This window comes from Corapipo altera, unplaced genomic scaffold (assembly GCF_003945725.1).
Source record: "Corapipo altera isolate COAL_440 unplaced genomic scaffold, ASM394572v1 308, whole genome shotgun sequence".
NCBI lineage: Eukaryota > Metazoa > Chordata > Aves > Passeriformes > Pipridae > Corapipo > Corapipo altera.
In genome coordinates this window covers 1,459,702-1,478,778 of record NW_020884925.1, presented here as the reverse complement: position 1 = coordinate 1,478,778, position 19,077 = coordinate 1,459,702, and the positions used below count along the sequence as shown (strand labels likewise).

At 43.9% G+C, this 19,077-nt stretch overlaps 2 protein-coding genes across 6 annotated transcripts in view; one reads left to right on the top strand and one right to left on the bottom strand.

The window, feature by feature from the left end:
- NPTN (neuroplastin) overlaps positions 1-1,111 on the top strand; it is a 47,537-nt gene extending 46,426 nt beyond the window's left edge. For 2 of the 4 annotated variants that reach the window (XM_027657535.1, XM_027657533.1), the window contains exon 8: positions 49-1,111. The gene's annotated coding sequence lies outside the window, so the exon portion shown is untranslated. The remainder of the gene's footprint in view (positions 1-48) is intronic. The other 2 variants (XM_027657534.1, XM_027657536.1) reach the window with 1 other exon arrangement.
- Positions 318-17,972, bottom strand: REC114 (REC114 meiotic recombination protein). 2 transcript variants are annotated; one of them, XM_027657537.1, is made up of 6 exons: positions 17,717-17,972; positions 17,179-17,268; positions 6,681-6,764; positions 3,697-3,879; positions 2,959-3,027; positions 318-1,327 (listed from the first exon to the last, which is right to left on the bottom strand). In XM_027657537.1, the coding sequence occupies exons 1-6, from the start codon at positions 17,885-17,887 to the stop codon at positions 1,166-1,168; spliced, it is 759 nt and encodes a 252-aa protein (XP_027513338.1). In that variant the 5' UTR covers positions 17,888-17,972; the 3' UTR covers positions 318-1,165. The 2 variants fall into 2 exon arrangements, with proteins under 2 accessions (XP_027513338.1, XP_027513339.1); XM_027657538.1 differs by lacking the exon at positions 17,179-17,268.
- Positions 17,973-19,077: the final 1,105 nt, after the last annotated feature.

The following is a 19,077-nucleotide window of genomic DNA, read 5'->3' as shown; positions in this document are numbered from 1 at the left end:
TCGCGGGGTCCACCATTGACTAGCACCTCTTTCTCGTTTCTTTTTTAGAGCTTTAAGTTTCTGAGAGACTGATGGCAATATGACCTGCTAAATTTAAGGGTTGGAACTCTTGGTTCTAGAACTCCAGTTCTGTCTGATTTCTTTTTTTTTTTTTCTTTCCTTTCCAAGTGAGCAACGATATGACTGTCTAACGCATGCCTTATTTAGCCTCTCCTGCAAGGATGACCTAGCCAGATCAATTTTAATAATGCTTCCGTGTAGAAGGTGTAAACTATTTTGGGCTTGATGTGCTGTGAATGTTGCTTTTTTTTTTTTCCTCCCTTTACTCTCTTTACCATGAGCAGTAGCCAGGCGGGTTCACGCATGCGCCATTTTTTACTTCCTGTAGCTGTTAAATTTGGCACCGCTCAAACCGCACCGCTGCCATCTAGTGAGACTTCTTTTGTAAAGTACAGCAGAACTTAAAAATATATACAGTATATATTTATATTGGGGGGGGGGGGGGGGAGGGGAAACCAGAAGTCATTGTGGTTCATTTTGAAGCTGCTGATATTCATTCCTTACTGTATGGCTGAGAGGAGAGAGCGATGCCGGGCTGGCACTGGGACAAGGGAGACATTGGAATTACCTTAAGGGCTTAACTGTGGAGCACGGGGTGTCCTGGGATGGTTCCAGGGGGTGGTGGTGATGGGATGCAGTTGGAAACAAAAACAAACCTTCAGTTTATAAATATATATATATGATTGCTTTTTAAGTGATTTTTTTTTTTTTTTGTTAACTCATGTAAATTCTCAAATCCTTTTGCACTGATGTGTTCAACATATTCTTGTACATTCAATTCAGGCAAACTTTTATAATTTTCTTTTTTTTTTTTTTTTTTGTTTAAATGATGAAATGTTACAGCATGGTGATATTCTATGCAACTAGTTATTCCTCTTTAGTTTGACACTGTAATTTCTCATGATTTAAAGATTGTAGAAATAGACCTACCAGGGTTCTCATGATGTGCGTAACTGTAGCTGCATGAACTGTGTTCTGTGTATTTGTTGAAGTGCAATGATGTATAAAAAGTGGATTCACCTGTTTTTAAAAATAAAACACTGACAAAAAACCCCAGGGGTCTTGTTTTTCAACAGTTTAATCACTTGGTACAAAGTGGTGTTTCTCAGCCTTCTGTGAGTTTCTGCAGTTCCTTCTCCACATCTTCCACGAAGGCTGGGAAGTGCTGGTCCATGAGGCAGAGGCGGATGAAGGGCCCCAGCTCGTGTGCAGGCCACACCACGTGCCTGTAGGCCTGGGGCAGCTCGGGCCTCCTCCTCAGCACCGACTGGGGAAGGAACAAAAACCAGAGTGGCTGCACTGCCCTCGGACACAGCAGGTCCCTGACAACACACGTACACCCGAGTTTTCCTCGGACACTGGATAAAGATGGATCTGCCCCGTTCATGTTGTTGGAACGCCTTGATCAGGTAGGGTTGCTGTATGCAGGTTTTGCTCTGATGCTCAGCTCTGATCCCAGTGGAGTTTTTACACAATGTCAAATTTTACTGTGGTTACTTAAATTGGAAATTGAAAGTGGAAATGCCAGTTTCCTGGGCAGCGTGGCTTCCTGGTGAATATCCATTCTGTGTAAGAGCAGTGGGTGCCATGTGAAGCATCCACACTGCCACGTGAATTGTGTAGGGATAACAAGTGTGCACTTCTGAGCTCTTAATTTAGCAAAATGTCTTGTAGAAGTAAATTGTGGGGCTTTTGAAACGTTAAAACATCCTTTTCGTCCCAGTTTAACCACCTCCCTCAGCTTTTTCCTCTGGTGGTGGGAAAACTCTGGGCGTTTTATCCCTGGTCAGTATAAATAAAATGAGTGGCAGCAGAGTGGAAGATGCAGGACATGGGCTGTGGAAGCCCTGGCTGCCTCCAGCATCCACAGGCAATGCCTGGAGAAAGGCACAGCCTAACGGAACCATCTGTGTTTAAGGGATGACAGATCCATCTAATAGGGAGCATGGGAATTGTCCCTTGTAGCACTGATGTGAAGAACATGGATCACTCCCTGCCTGTGGCAGGGGGTTGGAATGAGATGGACTGTAAGGTCCCTTCCAACCCAAAGCAGTCTGGGACTCTGTGATCACCCTGTGACTATGGAAGGACCCAGAGAAACAACTGCAAAAGCACAAGTTGGAAAGAGTAGAGTTTTCTGCTAGTTCCATCTCCTGCACTAGTCCAAATTCCCAGTAAAGGAGAACGGTTCATTTCCAGTTATTTACTTTGGGAGCTGTTTATTAAATATTGGATCTGCTGCAGGTCAGGGATGAGAAGGCTCCAGTGCCTAAAGGGGCTTCAGGAGAGCTGGAGAGGGACTTTGGACAAGGGTGTGGAGGGACAGGACAATAGGGAATGGCTTCCCAGTGCCAGAGGGCAGGGTTAGATGGGATAGTGGGAGGAAATTCTTCCCTGTGAGGGTGGGGAGGCCCTGTCCCAGGTTTCCCAGAGAAGCTGTGGCTGCCCCATCCCTGGAAGTGTTCAAGGCTGGGTTAGATGGGGTTTTAACCTGGGCTAGTGGAAGGTGTCCCTGCCCATGGCAGGGGGGGAAGGAGATGAGCTTTAAGGTCCCATCCCACCCAAATCGTGTTTCTGTGATTGGTATTTTCAGATTTCAGCTCTGCCTGCAGAAGTCATTTCTGCAGAGTCAAACCAGTGCCAAAGCCATTCACTGGGATGTTGCCTCTGGGTATTTATTTGCTCTCAGTGTGTCATTTGTTCCTATGCAAATGGAGTAATTACACCACCAAATACCTGGGTTTGCATCATTACACAGATCCTGTGTTTTGCTGCTGTGGATGATGGCATCCTGATGTTCAGGGAAGACATTTACCAGATGTTTATGGAATCTGAGTTCATTCTCTGCCTGACAGATTCAGCTGAAGGATCTAAATATTAAGACTTTTATGTTTTTACCTGTGCTAGCTGTGCTACAGTTCTTCTTTCTCCAAGGCTTGTGCAGGAATCTTGTAGAGACTCATCTGGCTAGAAAATATCAAATGCAAATAAGGGCTTGTTACCAAGCAGAGTGTGGGAATGTGCAAGAGGGAAGCAGTTCCATTTTTAGAGCTGACGGGAAGGGAATGTGCTCAGCTACCTTATGCAGTAAAAAGGCATCTTTTTATGGAACCTGCATGCACATCTGCTCAAGTCTTTAAAAATGAAAGATACAACAATTTAACTGTAGGCCCATTATTTCATGTATAAGTTTTAAACTACTTCCTAGAAGTAACTTTAAAAAAAGCTCTGCATGAATGATCACAGGAGCGTGCTGCTTCCTTCCCATGGCTCTACACACTCAAGAGAGCATATATTTAAGAATAAGTCACCCTCAGAAACTTTCTGCCTTTTTCATTTACCTCAGAGCTTTGTCTTGGAGAGGGGAAACATTGTTCCTACCTTGCTCAAACTGTTACCTGCAGTTGCAGCAATCCCTACCACTGCAACCCAGGAGTAGGTGAACACAAAAAGGGGACACAATTCAAGGTTACTTAATGGCTCTGCTCATTTTTTTACCCTGTACAATTAATTTGAAAATCTGCCAGGTGGGTCCCAACTCATCTCTCGTGTAGATGGTCTCACAGTTGCAAGAAACTCGTCCTTTCCAGCTCCAGCACTAACAGCTGGTTCTCCTGTCCGTGTGTTCTGACTTACTCCGTGCTCAGTGTCCATGCCCTGGCTGTCCTGGCTGAGGCCGTGGTGCAGCTGCTGGCTCTGTTCCTCAGCCCCGTGCACGGGGACGTACTCGGACAGTTTGTGAACACAACTGCAGCAGTGTCCCAGCATCTCCTCCTTGGAGTTCCCACCAAACTGCACACGGAACATGCGGCACTCGTGCTGCTCGAAAACCAGAGGGGAAGGAAATGAACTGTGAAAGCCCTCAAACCACTTTGATTTAATGAAATCCCTGCTTGTTTAAGGTGGGAAGAAGGCGGTAGATTCTTGGGTCACTGCACCAACTTAAACAAGTTTTCCCTGCTGTATTTCATTTTTTTCCCAGCAGCTGAACCAGAAGACTGTGATTCCCAATTTGAAAGTCAGTTAAAAATATGCAAGAAAAGGATAAGTAAGAGATGCAGGGCCACCTGTCACTAATTAAAGGTACAGCCACGTGAACAAACCTTGCTGTGACAACAGTCTTTACACACAGAGCAGGAAATGAGTTTTATTGTTGCTGCAAGTAGTATCCTGTAAGGACAGGCCAATTTGACAGTTTTCTGTGACAAAAAAAATGACATGACACTACAGTAAGAAGTTAACTCTGAAATCTGAACTAGAAATTGTGGGAATGGTATGTTCCAGTTAGGATTTGTTCCTGATGCATCAAACCCAGCCCTTCCTACCCACCTGGTCTACCTCAGTGTAGCTAAACCTCAACATTGTTTGGCTTTCACCTGAATGTTCCTTGAACAGAAGCCAACACGTTGAATGGGAGTGCAAGAAATTCCAATGCATTGCTTTAAACAGTGAACTACTACTCAAAATGAAAGAAACCCAGAGAGCTGACCCCCCAGTATAGGTTGTCAGGCTGTACCATAATATTTTTAAGTGTCTGATGTCCAGCAAACTGCCCTGAAAAGGGGATGGCAGAGCCTGTTGTGTGTGATAAGCTTGGCCCTGAGCACCCTGAGCTGATGTAAGGCAGATGGATATTGAATGTTTAGGGAGTGAATTAATGGGACTTCCCGTTTGATCTTGAAATTTCCCATTTAAAAGTTAAACTCCTAGAAGAGCAGCAAGTTTTCCTTGGGCCAGCCTGGCTTACTTGAGTGTTGATCCTTCTGAGGTTTCGACATCCAGTCTGTTTGTGACACCTGGACACGCTGCCAGGCTGCGGGTACCGAGTGCGGGGACAGCTCTCGGTGTAAGGATTTGTCTCAGCCATGAGCCAGCTCTTCCTGACAGCCTCCCTGTTTACACACCTGTTATTTTAAGATTTGTACCACATAAAATGATTTTTAGGGCGGTGTAAGCATAAAACCTTGTCTCAGTGCCTTTTCAAGGGAAAAATGTCACAATAATGTGAAGTGTAGCCCTCATTTTACCAGTGCCTGGTTGTACTTGCTCTGATTAACTCAGATGTAACTGCAGAGCTGCACATAGCCAAGAACTGATCTGTGGGATGCCAGACAGGTGAGTTCTCATTAAAAATGACAGAAAGGGAACTTAACTTGAATTCCTTTTGGAGACTTTTGAAGACCACTTGTTTTAGTTACCCTTTTTTGACTTTGAAAATGAAACATTCTTCCCTCCTGGGAAGAGAACTGAGATGATGTCACGGTTCAGCATAAAGTGAGTACTGGGCAGTCACACCTGAACCTAAAGCTGATGTCTTAAAGAACCCTGAGGTCACGTGAATCATCCAGTTTGCACTTCTTCCATGCTGGGGCTGAGCTCAATGAAAACAATTTGCAGTGAAATTACTTATTGCAAGAATATTAAGAACTTTCACCTTGCTCCTGTTTATACGAGAGGCTCCAGCCTCATTCTGCTAAGAGTCCACAGTGCCCTACTGAAATCATATTTCCTAAGTAATAAGTAAGTTCCACTATAAATGCAGTATTAACAACTTAGAAAAAACAAGGAGTACAAGATAAATCCAAAATTCATCAGAAAGATGAGCACAGAAGCTTCATACACTGACAGCATTAAAGGCATCGCTTCAGCTACAGCTTGGGACATAAAGTGTGTGGTAGAACCACTGCAGTGCCACTAAATCCAGTCTGCCATGTGAATTTGTGGTAAGTAAACATTTAGATGCACCACATTTATTTCAGCCTATGTTAACAGTCCTCCTTGCCTGAAGTGCCCCTCAGAGGTTTGTGAAGCCTCAGAGTGACTGTGATGTTTTGTGTTCCTGGGGAGATGCAGCAGAATCCCTGTGCTGGGGGACTGAGTGTGTTAGTGGGAAAGGGAACACCCTTCTGCTTCATCAGCACCAATTCCTGCCCCAGGGTGAGACTTGTCTGCAGTGACAGGCCTTGTTTTATAACAAGCTGACAAAAATCACAGCACAAAGGTGGTTCAGGCACAAGCCATGAATTTAAAACAGTAAGATACTTCAGGAGTAAGTATCAAAGTTCATCTAAGAACCAAAAAAAAATAAGATTTTTCCATAAATTGGTAACAAGTGCTGTTTGATTATTTAAAGGTGAACCAATCACTTACTGTGAGATCTGAGGAGAAGACCAGAAACCTACACATCCCTTTTGTTGCCTTGAGTACCAAATACTTGAACCACCAACCTACTGCTACTGTGCCAGGGGCTGCAAAATGGCTAAATAATTGCTTGTTTGGATAGTTTGTTTGCCTAAGTGAAGTCTGACTCATGGAAGAAATTCACTTCATCTTTTTAATTGTTAGCCATGGCAGATAGATTGTGTAATAAATACCAGTCCAGCTGTTTTAGCAGCTAGCTCTCAGAGAGCAGGCTAAAAACCCCTGAACACTAGCACTTACAAAAGACACAAGATGACTCGATCCATTGTTTAGTATCTCGAGTAAAAAAAAAAATAAATTCTGATTTATATAGATGATTTACAATTTCTGGTTTAATTTAGCCAATATTAAGAAATTTCCTCCAGAAAATCAGAAGTGTTTTAGTGGCTATTAGAAGTGCTCAAAGCAGCTCAACTCACCTTTGCCTGTGCCCGGAGCAGCAGGCAGTCTGCTCTCCTCACTATCTTGAGCCACTTGTGGGAATCAATCAATGAAAAGCCCTCCTGAAATAAAGCAGGACACAAAACACTTGCACAGCAAATATGCAACACTTGGCAGTACACGCCTCAGTTACGTGATGTAATTAAATCCCTAATGAAGATTAGTCACTGTGTTCGTGCGATTTCTGTATCTGTCAAACAACTGCCAGTATGGAATTTTCACCACTCCAGGGATTAAATCCGCAGCTCCAGTAACACCACCATGTCAAGGTATGTTCTAATTTCCATTTCTGTTTTATATTTGTGCATGTTATCAAAGCCTCGATGAGGTGCAGGATAAAGCTGCTGCAATCAGAGCTGAAGTTGCCTGGGAGGGCAGCAGAGGGCAGGCGAAGCCGGGGAATGGGACAGCACCTGCTTTATCCAGGGAGGCCTTTGCTCCAGATGGCACTCGGGGAAACAAGCAACAGCTGTGATAATTAGATAAAGATGTTTTTACACTCCAGTTGCATTACAGTCAGGCTCTTCAAACTAGATGGACTGCTCAGCAACCTGTGAGAACAGCCCAGGAAGGTGGAAACGTCCCAGAACAACTGCAAGGCTATGGACTGTGTCTCCCCAGGCACTCTGAGCCCTTAGTTAGCAAAGTCCAGGGTCAAAAATAAACAATTAACAAACCTAAGGGCAGGGAGGAAATCAGGCACCTGTTTTATGTGAACTCACGGTGCTTTCAATGACCATGGCTTGGGCACAGGCTGCTTTTCAAGGGGCCCTAAGGGTCAAACCCCACAAGTCCTGTCCATCCCGGACCACCAGCAGTGTGCCTCAGTTCATCTCAGGCAGGTCCAGGCTGGAAAACCACCTGCCATTTTATTTTGGTACAGGAATCACCTCAGTGATTCTGCTCCTTTACTCTGCTGGCACTGGCTTTATAACCTCATGCAGCAACTGCATGTAGGTTTTTAACTGCACTTTTACAGTCTAAAAAGCAGTGAAATGCTGATCCAAAGGCAAACTGGACCCCATCACCTGCTGTGAGAGACTCCAGAATGTCTGACAGCAGGTGAGTATCGTTCCCAAAAGATGTGGGGTCAGAGGGAGGAAAGTATTGCCCTGAGCACGGTAGAAGCAGGTGCTGACAGCAGGTGAGATGGGCCAGTCCCTTGCAGCGTGTGTCTGCACTGAACACTCCAATGCCAAGGTGTGAAAGGCCTCAAGGTCAAAGCAAGAGGAAGAATTCCCTCTGTGAGCCATGGGAAGAAGTGGAACCAGGCCCCCAAATTTTCCTATCCTGTTCCTTCACTTGGCCACTTTAACTTATGGCCACTTGTGCTTGCTCTGTTCAAGCAGTTTCTGTTCAGGAGACACACCAACTGTGTTTATTTAAATATAGCTGTTCCCATATTCAGTCTGGTTTTATAGTGTTTTTCCTTTTACTAGAGATGAAGGTTGGACAAATGTTGTCTCCTTTAAATAATAACTGTTTTCAAAGAAATCATAAAAGGCAGCCACTGTTTAACTTTCCTACCAACTGTTTTATTGACGTTTCCCAGGTTCTCCTCCTTTTATGTGTCCTGTTTCTGAGGTAAAACAAGCTGGGAAAAAACAGCATTTGGAATTTTTATTTACATACTCCTGATTATTCAACTCCAACCTCAAAATCTGATTTAACTCAAATTTAAGTTTCATTAACTGAAGAACAAAGCAGAAAGTATTTTCTTTTCTCTTGCACCTTGGGTTGTTTGTAAATTGCCAAGCAGAAATAAATAACTAAGAATAGCTAAATAAAATTTAAAAACTCAGTGCAGCCCTTGAGCAATGCAACAGACCTGATCTTCCATGTGCAAGCTGCCTGAAAAAGCAGAGGGAAGGTTTCAGACAAACTCAGCTCTGCAGACTGAACTCCACTGTTACATTGTTTACATCAATAATTGTCATTAGTCAGGATCCTCCAAATTTTCTTCAGTTCTAAGCAGCAAACAAGGCAAATTTTGCACCATGTTAAGGTTTATTCTATTCCTCATGGCATTTCCATGCTACCTCAGTCAGCACAGATTATATCTGAGGCTGCCTGAATTACAGCAAAAAGATTCTTAACAATGACAATTACCTCTTTGTCAACAATGAAATGGTTACGAATCACAGAATAGTTTGGGCTGGAAGGGACCTTAAAGCTCATCCAGTTCCACCCCCTGCCATGGGCAGGGACATCCACTAGCCCAGGCTGCTCCAAACCCCGTCCAACCTGTGCTTAGGGACACAGACAAGCACATCAATTACCTTGAAAAGAGCACATATTACTCGCAGGCTGCACAAAAAACTCTCTTCTTCCATTCTAAACTGTTGAAAATTATTTTGTGACTTCCCATGAGCCAGAACACTGGACAAAGGAGGAAGGAGATATAGAGATATTTGAATCTGCTTGTGAATGCTGACAACTACAGAAATTTTCTTGTAGAGTATCAGGCATCATCGATCAGTAAAGTCATTAAAAAGCAATTTTTTGCATACAGAAAACTAACAACGGCTGTACTGGATGCAGAACTGCTTAATCATGGCCAAACAGAAGAGAGAAACATAGCAAATGGATCCTTAATATGAAAACTAAATAATCTCTAAAATGAAACAGAATTCAGAAAATATTTCATACCATTCAGAAGGGCACGAAAACTAAAAATGTTTGCATATAATTAAGTTTATTCTGCTCATATAGTGATGCTGTTCTAGCAAACTATTTACATTTTAACATAACAGGGATGGGGCAGCCACAGCTTCTCTGGGCAGCCCGTGCCAGTGCTCATGAATTCAGGTAAATGAGTTCAGAGCAACAAGAACGAAGAGCACAACAAACGTGTCCCTGGTTCCACCGGTGGAAGCTGGGAGGATCTGTGCCCACAGCCGGGAGCTGGGCACGGGGCAGAGCCTGGGAAGTGCGAGGCAATCCATCGAGCTTCCCGTCCGTGTGTGCCTGCCCAGAGATGCTGAGCTGACTCGCAGTGCGCTCGGGACACGGGCAGTGACACAGGGACAGCAGCGATCCCTGCCGATTGTGCTGCCCCCAGGCTGACGGAGCAGGGAACAGCGGCTCTGCTCCCCGCAGCATCCACTGCTGCTTCAGTCAGAGCTGGCCAGGAGCAAAGCCAGATGGCAGTGTAAGATTAATCAGAATAGATTAAAAAGGCAGCCTAGAACTGGGCAGGGACATAAGAGCTCAGATGTTTATAATGTGAAGAGAAAAATGGCAGCACTTTTCTAAGTTTGATCTTTAATATTCAGTCAGGCACAAACCCCTCCTGTCATTCTCCACGACTGGACTTGTGAAAAAATGGTGGTAAAGGGAAACTGTTCCCGACATCTCTGACAAAAATCTAAGTTTCTCAGAGGGAGGACTCTGAGTGGAATTAAGCTGAAGCAGAAAACAAGATGTTTCCCAATGTTTTGGAAGCAGGCAAGATGTGACCACACCTTCCAAGAGGCAGAGAAGCCAGTGATGCTGATCCTGCCTTACAGCCATCGGGTCCAGCATTGACTGGGAAATACTTTTGTTCTGACTTCACACTTCAGCACTGGGCAATGATCTGTGATCTGTTTTGGAAGGTACTGCATGTTATTTATGAGTATTTTCTATTAGATCATCTGGAAACCCTGTGGTGCTAAGGAACACAGGAACATTTTTAGTTAGACTGCAACCCTATCTGAACTAAAAATTAATATATATTTAAGAAATGTTATTCACATACCAGTTCAGCTAGGCAGGCCTGCATCAATTAGTTTGGCTTCACTCATTCACAAGGCAGATGTTTTCAAACAAAACTATGGGTAAACAACAGCTTTGGAGGAAAAACCTTTTTTTTTTTAGATCACAAACATGATCTAATCTGCCCTTAAATTACAACCAATATTAAAGAAGACGAACAAAACCCAGACTGGCACAGCGAGACACATTCTCCAGTTTGGGCTGCCACTTCTGATAGGCTCCTGAAATGCAAATACAACAGTCTGTTCTCTGGGTTCACAGTCAGAGTGAACGTATGAGGTGTATAATGTTATGGATTAAGGACTCAGCTGGGTATCCCACAGACTGGGAATGTGCATTTCCAAGAAATGATGAGTTCAGCATGAGATCAGAGGAGTTTATTGTGTTCATGACTGTCCCAGTGCACAGCTGCCAGAGTGGTGCCAGCTGGCAACTGAGGCAAGATGGCAGAAAAGCCAAAGGCCTCAGCACCGTTCTGACACAGGCCGGGCAGCACCACGGGACACAATTCCCTGGAAAACAGAGCAATCTAATTCCAAAGTTTCCAGGGAGGCACCTCTGATAGTCCTTTAATCCCTTCCTTTCCCAAGGTAATCCACCAGGACACAAGTGGGCAGCAAAACTAGCACAGAACTGCTCACAGTGCCCTGGCAGGGAGAAAGGTAAGATTTGGAAAAGCACTTTTGTGGGGAAGGGGTGGAAGCTCTGCTGGTCTGAGCCCCCCACCTGCAACCTCGGGCACCCCTGCTCAGAACAGGCAGGGCTGGGTTAAACACCCTGGCATCCTCCCCAGGGGGGACAGGCACTGCCCACAACTGTGAGAAATCCCTTCAGAAGGAGCATTCACTACTCAGGGTTCAGGTGTCATCTGTAAAGCTCAAATACCAACAGTTTTGACCTCTAATATTCAAGGTATTGTAATTTAACATTCATACTGAATAACAGTGCCTAATTTGGCAACAAAGGAATGGAAATGTTATTTCAGGTATCTCCACTGTGTGGTTCTAAAGAAAACAGAACAAAAATACTGTAGTTGTGAAGACTGTTAATAACCATTATCTCAAAAGCCAGTAAAAACGAAGATGTGGAAGCAGGCAGTCTGGAAAAGCTTGTAAATTATGTTCAGGTGTTATACAGAACACTAAAGAATAACCAAAACTGAGATTCTTTCAGAAAACAAGCAAAACTGGAGAACATGTTTACAGGTGAGTGTTTTGATGGTGATCACTTTAATAGGGATTCAGTTATTAACAGGTTATTATAAGAAATGAAACTCTGCCTATTTGAAATTTGACACAGAGATTCTAAATCAAATACTTGCATGTATCTGAAAAATAGCAATTTTTAACTCATTGCCTTCCCAAAAAAGGAGTTGCTGTTTTACACTTTCTTCTATAGTAACAAGTTTTCTATTTTAAAAAATGAAAATTCTTCATTAATTACTGTAGAATGAAATAGTAATTCCAGCTGAAAGATAAAACTTGTGAAAATTAAACTTGGAACATAATTTCATTCTCACCTTCAGTATTACCTTGTAACACACCTGGAAAAGTACAAATTTTCCTCACTTGTATCTTTTCCCAAGATCTAAATAAGGCCAAATACATTAGGTTTTATTTCTGCAGTATGAGCTGTCTCAAAAAGCAAGTCAAGAGCAGAAGAGCTAACACAACCAAAAAGAATAAATATCCCCAAATAAGAGAACCTGCAAAGTGAGGGAAGCAGAAAGTTGTCCCTGCAAAAATTTCCAATCCCAACAACCAAGGCAGCCAGCCAGGAGTCAGGAATAAAGGGGATGCTAAGCTCTGCATTATCTTTTTGTATGCAGTTTTTTTACCTTTAATCTCTTAGAATCTTAAATCTTGCTGTTAAGCTCGTTTGATTGTGGAAAAGAACACGAGGGTTGAACTCATCAAACAGAGTGCTCCATGTGTACAGGGGAGGGAATGCTACAGGAAATGGGAAATACAGGACACACCAACCACCCCTGAGGGGACTCAGGAACCACAAATCTTTGGCCAAAGTGCAGGAGCACAGGCTTCATTTCTAGCAAGAGTTCCCCCAGATGGGTACAAACTACAGCCCCTGAAGGAGTGAGTAGCAAAGACAAGCCTCTAACTCAGGACAGACCTTGCTATGTCAACAGTGAGAACCTGATTTGTTGGGGTTTTTTCCTCTAAGCTACACTTTAGAACAGTGACCCTTGTGCAGGGACACAGAGAGGGGAGCAGGATGCCCAGGGGTTTACCTGGCTAAAGCTCTTCAGGGCATCCTGTGAATTTTTTCTTTAATTCATGATGCAGAATTCATATGTCCCTAGATCAAGAGCATACATTAAACTCTAACTTTACAGAGTAAATACACTTCATTAACAGAAGTCCCTACTCTTAAAAAGCTATTCTAACAGCTGGGTTTAGAGGAACTGGGGCAAGAGGAAAGATCAGAAGCCTTTTACATCAACCATAAAAGGGAAGCTAACGCAGGATACTCAGCTTGTCCAAAACAATCACGTCAACAGCACATGTTGAAATGAACAAAGTAAAACTGAACTACAACTGTGCTACTAAATAAGTCAACAAAAACTAAGATTCCTTCTACTCTTCCAAGCAGCAACCATGGGAGCTTTAATAAAAGAACAACTCCCTGTAGCTCTGCAGTGTCCTCCCACACCAAGCAGCATTAGCAACCTGCTCACTCCCTGGGTTTCTGTCAAGTGTCCTCATTTACTGCACAGGGACCATCTCTGCCCAAGGCACTGTTGTGAATATCATCTCAAAAATCTGGTGCCCGAGATTCAGGCCCTGCAAAGAGCATCAGGAACATGAGAATGTCTGCTGAATGCTTGCCTAGTTAATGAGTTAGAATCTACTGTACCCTAAGCACTGGTAGCTTATTAGAAGTCATGAGGGGACCGGGAGGGCACTTAGGACATTTAGTCTACACTTCAAAAGATCAGGTCACAAATCAATTACTCTGGATTAATTTTATGCTATTAAGTAAGTCCTCTTCACAATTTCAACTTGTTTTAATTTGTAGGATATTGTGAATTCTAGCACCAGAAATAATTCCACTGAATAAAACCAAAATATAATTTTCATGATACATTGATTCAAAGAGGGGAAAGGAAATAAGAGCTGTGGTAAAGAGAACGTGATGCATCCTGAGCATGGCCAGAAATTACCAGAGATGCCGTTGAGATATTCCTGTAAAATCCCATTGTCTACAGTAATGCAAGAATGAGGTTTTTTCTGCCATCAAATATGCAGTCTGTTAGGCAACACTGCAGCAAAAACAGGTCCTAAAATATGTCACATAATTTAATTCCAAATGAAGAACTTTGTTAAAAAAAAAAAACCACAAAAAACCAAAACACAAAATCCAAAACAAAGCAAAACACTCTTTAATTTGCATCACGCATCAGGGATTTTTATGTTCCGTGCTCTCAAGTTCCATTTACCCTCCTCTTCATTCCATTTGGCTGAGTGCAAGGAGTAGATCGTAGTTTGAAAGGAAAACAGTTGTTTCTGTATTTATTAAAGTTGTTAGGATATGTGAGTATTTTATTGCTATTATATAAATATTGTTCTTAGAAACGATAATAAAAGAGCCATAGCTTCACTGGACTCTAAATAACTATGATTCTTTAATGAAAAGGTTTTCTTAACTCTCCTGCTCAAAGAAAACAGAAAGGACTAAGAGAATACAGAAATACACCCATCAGAGAGAAAATATTTTGACAGCAAGTCGGAAAAACTTGAATATTGTTCCTAGCATGGATCATGTTAATCCAGCCATCAATGAAACAGAAATTTCCTTTTTTCGGTTTTGTGCAAATGGAGTTGTAGTGAATGTTGTATGCAGGTGAAAAATAGAAAAAACCCTTTTATTATTCACCCATGCAAATTTTACAAAAATACAGTAGTTATGCATGTTGAGAAGGAAATGGTGTTCCTCTGACACACATCTTGTGCCTCCCCATGTTCCTGTGCAGAGGTACAAAGCTAAGCTAATTGTTACCCAGTTCCCTCAAACCCAGGAGCCTGTAGTACATCAAAAGGTCTGAAAAGTAGGGATTAGAAGATAGATCAAAAGACCAGACATCAACAACTTAAAGGATGCAGTTACTACATAGCAAGAAACAGTTGTGTAAGTACATCAGAGGGAATTTCAATGCCAGTGAGTAAGGCAGCACAAAGGTGTTGGAGCACACCTTGGCAATCCAAAGGGCAGCCAACAGTCAGTAGCCCAGGCCAGCAAGAGGAAATGGGAATACAAGTGAAATCATCCCAAGAGTTGCAACATTCCATCAAACTTGATACGTTCCCTCCGCTGCAGAAATTTGTGCATTATCCCCTGTGACAGAATGTCCACGATAATGGACCCCCAGTGAGCGGATTTGGTCTGTGACAGATTCCAGAACACGGGATGTACAAAGCCTGTTTAAATATTGTGACAGGTCTGTGACAGCTCCTGACAGCTGGAGACTGGAGGGAGACAGAGCCAGAGGGATTAACCATTGCTGATTGTTTCCACAGCAGCAACAGCCTGAGCTGCAAGCTGGGGTTTTGTTATATGGCATCTCAACAAGGAGTTTGCAAAATGCCCCATCCCTGGAAGTGTTTGAGGCCAGTCTGGACAGAGCTTGGAGCACCCTGGTCTAGTGGAAGTGCCCACGGCAGAGGGTGGGATGAGATGAGCTTTAAGGTTCCTTCCAGCCCAAACCAGTCTGGGATTTTTTGGTGGGTTTTTCAGCCACTCCAGTGTGTTTAAGAGGGAAGGTGGGAGGACTGCAACTCCTCCAATCTCTGAGATACACACAGACATGTCTGCACCAGTGCCAGGTTAGTCCTGCATGCACAGAACACATCTCCACTATGATCCCAGCTATAAGTGCACCCAAAGGAACTGACAGGTTGTAAAACCAAATTCTTATAACTTTGCTCTAACACTTAAGAAAATGCTGGTGTTTGCCTTAAGGTTGGCATAGAAGCATTGCCAAAATAAATGTAAAAAAACCCAACCACCACCACCTTCTTTTTTTTTTTTTTTAAACTCCTAGTGTTACATTTTGGTCACATTTACCAAGCCTGTCTGTTCCACCTCTCTTCTGCACTATGTGAGAGCCACTGCAGTATCTCAGTGTCTCTTAGAAGCTGAAACAGTCCTGACAGATCCCAGAAGTTCCTCCTCTGGCATTTCATGCAAGGCAGCTGCCTGACAGCTTCACTGGCCACTAAACCCAAGAGCTGCAAGAAAGTGCTTTTCTCAGCCAAGTCTTTATAAAGCTTTTCTGATACTTCATCCCTTCCAACAACACACTTTTATCTGCCCCTGTTACTTGCCAGATTCAGCCTTTGCCAGACAGATGCAGCCTTTGAAGGGCTGCAGCTTTTGGTTGGGTCTGTTTGGTCTTTAATTAGTTATTAAAACTAGACTTTAGTTGGTTATTTTACATGGTTATTTCAAGGACATTCAGAGTCATGTCAGACACCAGTTACTAACAGTGACTGCCATGTGATTGGGACACTGGGAACGGGATCAGCCCCTGGAGAGGAGCATCCTGCACTGAATCATTCCAAGCAGAATTTGCTAAGAGATGGCAGCAATTCTCCTTTCTATCCACATTTTCAATACTCCATCCCTTTCTCTTATTCCCCACAAATGCTAAAATGTTTTCCATGTTCCATTTTTACCCTGTCCTCACGAAATATGAGCCAAATGCCATGTCTTGTATGAGGGCTCTCCAAGCTGACAGCTTTCTGTTGGCTCATTCATTATCTATTCAACAGACCAAACACACTCACGGGCCAAAATATTCAAGGATATCCTTGGTTCTCCCCTTAGACTTAAATTTCTCAAAGTTTAAGACCTTTTAAGAGGCACAGTAAAAACTAATTTATAAGCTTATACACATTTAAAGCTGCAACACAGTCTCTTACACATTTTGTATTAAAAAGCCTTGTTATCTTCATGCTGCAGCATCTTTCAGTGGTTTGTAATAGCTTTCTAATATATTTATCAGTCAGTTCCTACTTGTTATCATCACTGACTACTGGTGATATGCACTGAACACACTTAATTCCACCTTCCAGCAAGGCTTTCTCTGTCATGAGCATAAAACCCACTCCTCTTAGACAGAGTTTGCCTTTTAACCTCTTTGGTGTCATTGTGAACTCTTCAGTTTAGTAGCTGGTTATGCTTAAGTAAGTACAGGATACAGGAAAATCAGCTGCCACAACCTTGTAGTTGTTATTTTGTCTCCAAAGATGTATCTTGTATGTTAGATCACATTATGCAACACAGAAAAAACCCTCTGCTAAACCAAATTATCAAACCAAAATACTAACAGGTCAATGGCAATAAATTACCTGGAAATTACAGTTTTATTTGTTACTTAACAATGTATTTTCCCTGTTTTCTTAGGCAGAAGAATCGTGAAAGACAACCATAAATTACCTGTCAACATCAGCAGCACTTACCCATTACCTCTTAATCTAGACTTTTAGAACCACAGAAAAAATGCTGTACCTCAGTATGAAATAATGCATTTAGCATTATTCTGATAAATCTGAAGAGAAAGCAAACATGAGAGTTACCACAAACAAAACAAAATCGGCAGTTTCCGTTCAGTGGGACAGAGGGTGAAGCTGAAAAGGGAAATGAAGTTAATGCTGATGGTGACATGAAGGGAGAAATGTTCTTTGTGCATGAGAAACTCACCAGAACTGTTCGCCCTTGGGAAATAAAGAAATGGCCAGACACCACAATGGTGAGGACAAGAGAGCCTGACTCTTCATTTGATTCAAACACCTTTAAAAAGACAGACAAAGAAAAATCCATCCCTGTAAGCACAGAATCTGTAATTGCCATTTCTAGTCCAAAACAAAAGGTTTCAAAGGTCGGTGGCAAGTTGTCCTACGCTCCCAAGACAGGAGGCACGTTTAATGACTTTTTTACTAATTATACCTCGATATACAGATTTAACTACTTTAATTAACTCTCTGGATTCTTCCAAGTTGATCTCTAGATTTTAATACCACAGCTCACTGCCGCATAAAAAAAAATAAAAATAAAAAAATGGGCTACTAGGCATTCTACCTCTGACCTGCTGATATTAATAATTCATGAAGCAAAACTTCTCCAGACTCCTGCATTAACTCTGCACTTTGAAAAACACCCCTGAAAAGCCTCATATATTCCTGTCTGCGTCACAGCGGTGCCCGTTACCCCACACCGCCCCGCCGCCCCCCCCCCGCACCTTCCATGAGGTGTTTTGCCCCTCATCGTCACCATCCCTCGGCGGGAGGAAGCGGCCATAGCGCTTCAAAGGCCACGTTGTGGCGCTGCCGAGGAGGGAGGTGTCGCCGGCACCGCCCGGCGCTGAGCCCGGGCCAGGCTCGGAGCCGCGAACGCCGCCGGCCGCCGCCATCCCGCAGTGAGGGGGCTGAGGGACCGCGGCCCTGAGGGCGCTGAGGGGGCCGAGAGCCCTGAGGGGGCGGTGGCGCGCGGGAGCTGCGCGGGAAGCAGGAGCCAATAGGAGGGAGGAGAGAGCGCGTGGCGGGAGTTGTTCGCCAATCAGCGCGAGGCGCGCTGGCGCTCGCGCCGCTCCTTTTATTGCCGATGGAGCGCGAGAGCGGTGGTGGGGTTGCTTCGTTTGCTTCAGGGGGGCTCTGCACCAGCTCCTGTTCCTGCTTTCCTTTCGTCCTTCCCCTCCTCCTCCGAGGGGAGCGCGGCTACAGCCTCCCCCTTCTCCCAACAGCTTTCGGCCGTGCCGATGTGGCGGGTCTGCCCGGCGGCACCGAGGGGAGAGCGGAGCGCGGACCCCGCGGCGCGCGCGGCCGCCATTTTGTGGGGTGTGAGGGAGCGCGGTCCGGACCGCGCAGCGAGGAGGAGCAGAAGGTGAAGCTCCCGTGGGCTGTCAGTGCCTTCAGAGAAAATGCTCGTGGAAGCCGGCCGCGATGCTGGGTTTCTGATAATGTCAGCACACATCCTTCCGCAGGTGAAACACGACAGGTCCCTGTAAAAACGCTCTCCTACACTCTCAGTTGCCTTTCCATTTCTTGGTGTGGTGCTCGCTTCACAGAGTTACAACGGGGCTTTTGTGGTACCTGAAGTGGGGTCTCAAAAAAGCTCTTCTCAGTGCGTGCTGGATGTTTGTAAACCAGTATGGGCCAACAGGTGGATTAATAAAATTGTCCTTTTCTCCCCATTTTGCTCCCTCTCTGCTATTAGTTTGCTCCTACAATTATGGAATGCTACGCTTTCCCTGGCTGAGGAGCGGTGGTGAAATGACTCATAATAAGACTGCACTTAGGTATTCCATTTATAGAACATATCTTGGGCATTAACAATAATGTGCATGAGCTGGTCAAGGTCACCGAGGGGGCAGGGAGGAGCCGGGTGCCATTTGGGACTGACCTGAATGGGCTGTGGATGCCCATCACCACCAGCCTCCCTTAAACCATGACCATGCCTAAGGGTGACATCCCAGGAACTTAAATCCCAGTTCCCAGCACTGCCCACTGCCAGCTGCCCAACATGAAACTTGTCTAAATAATCATACTTCTTAAGTTAAGGACGGAACAAAGTTTATGCCAATTGTTTCTGCTTTTTCTTACT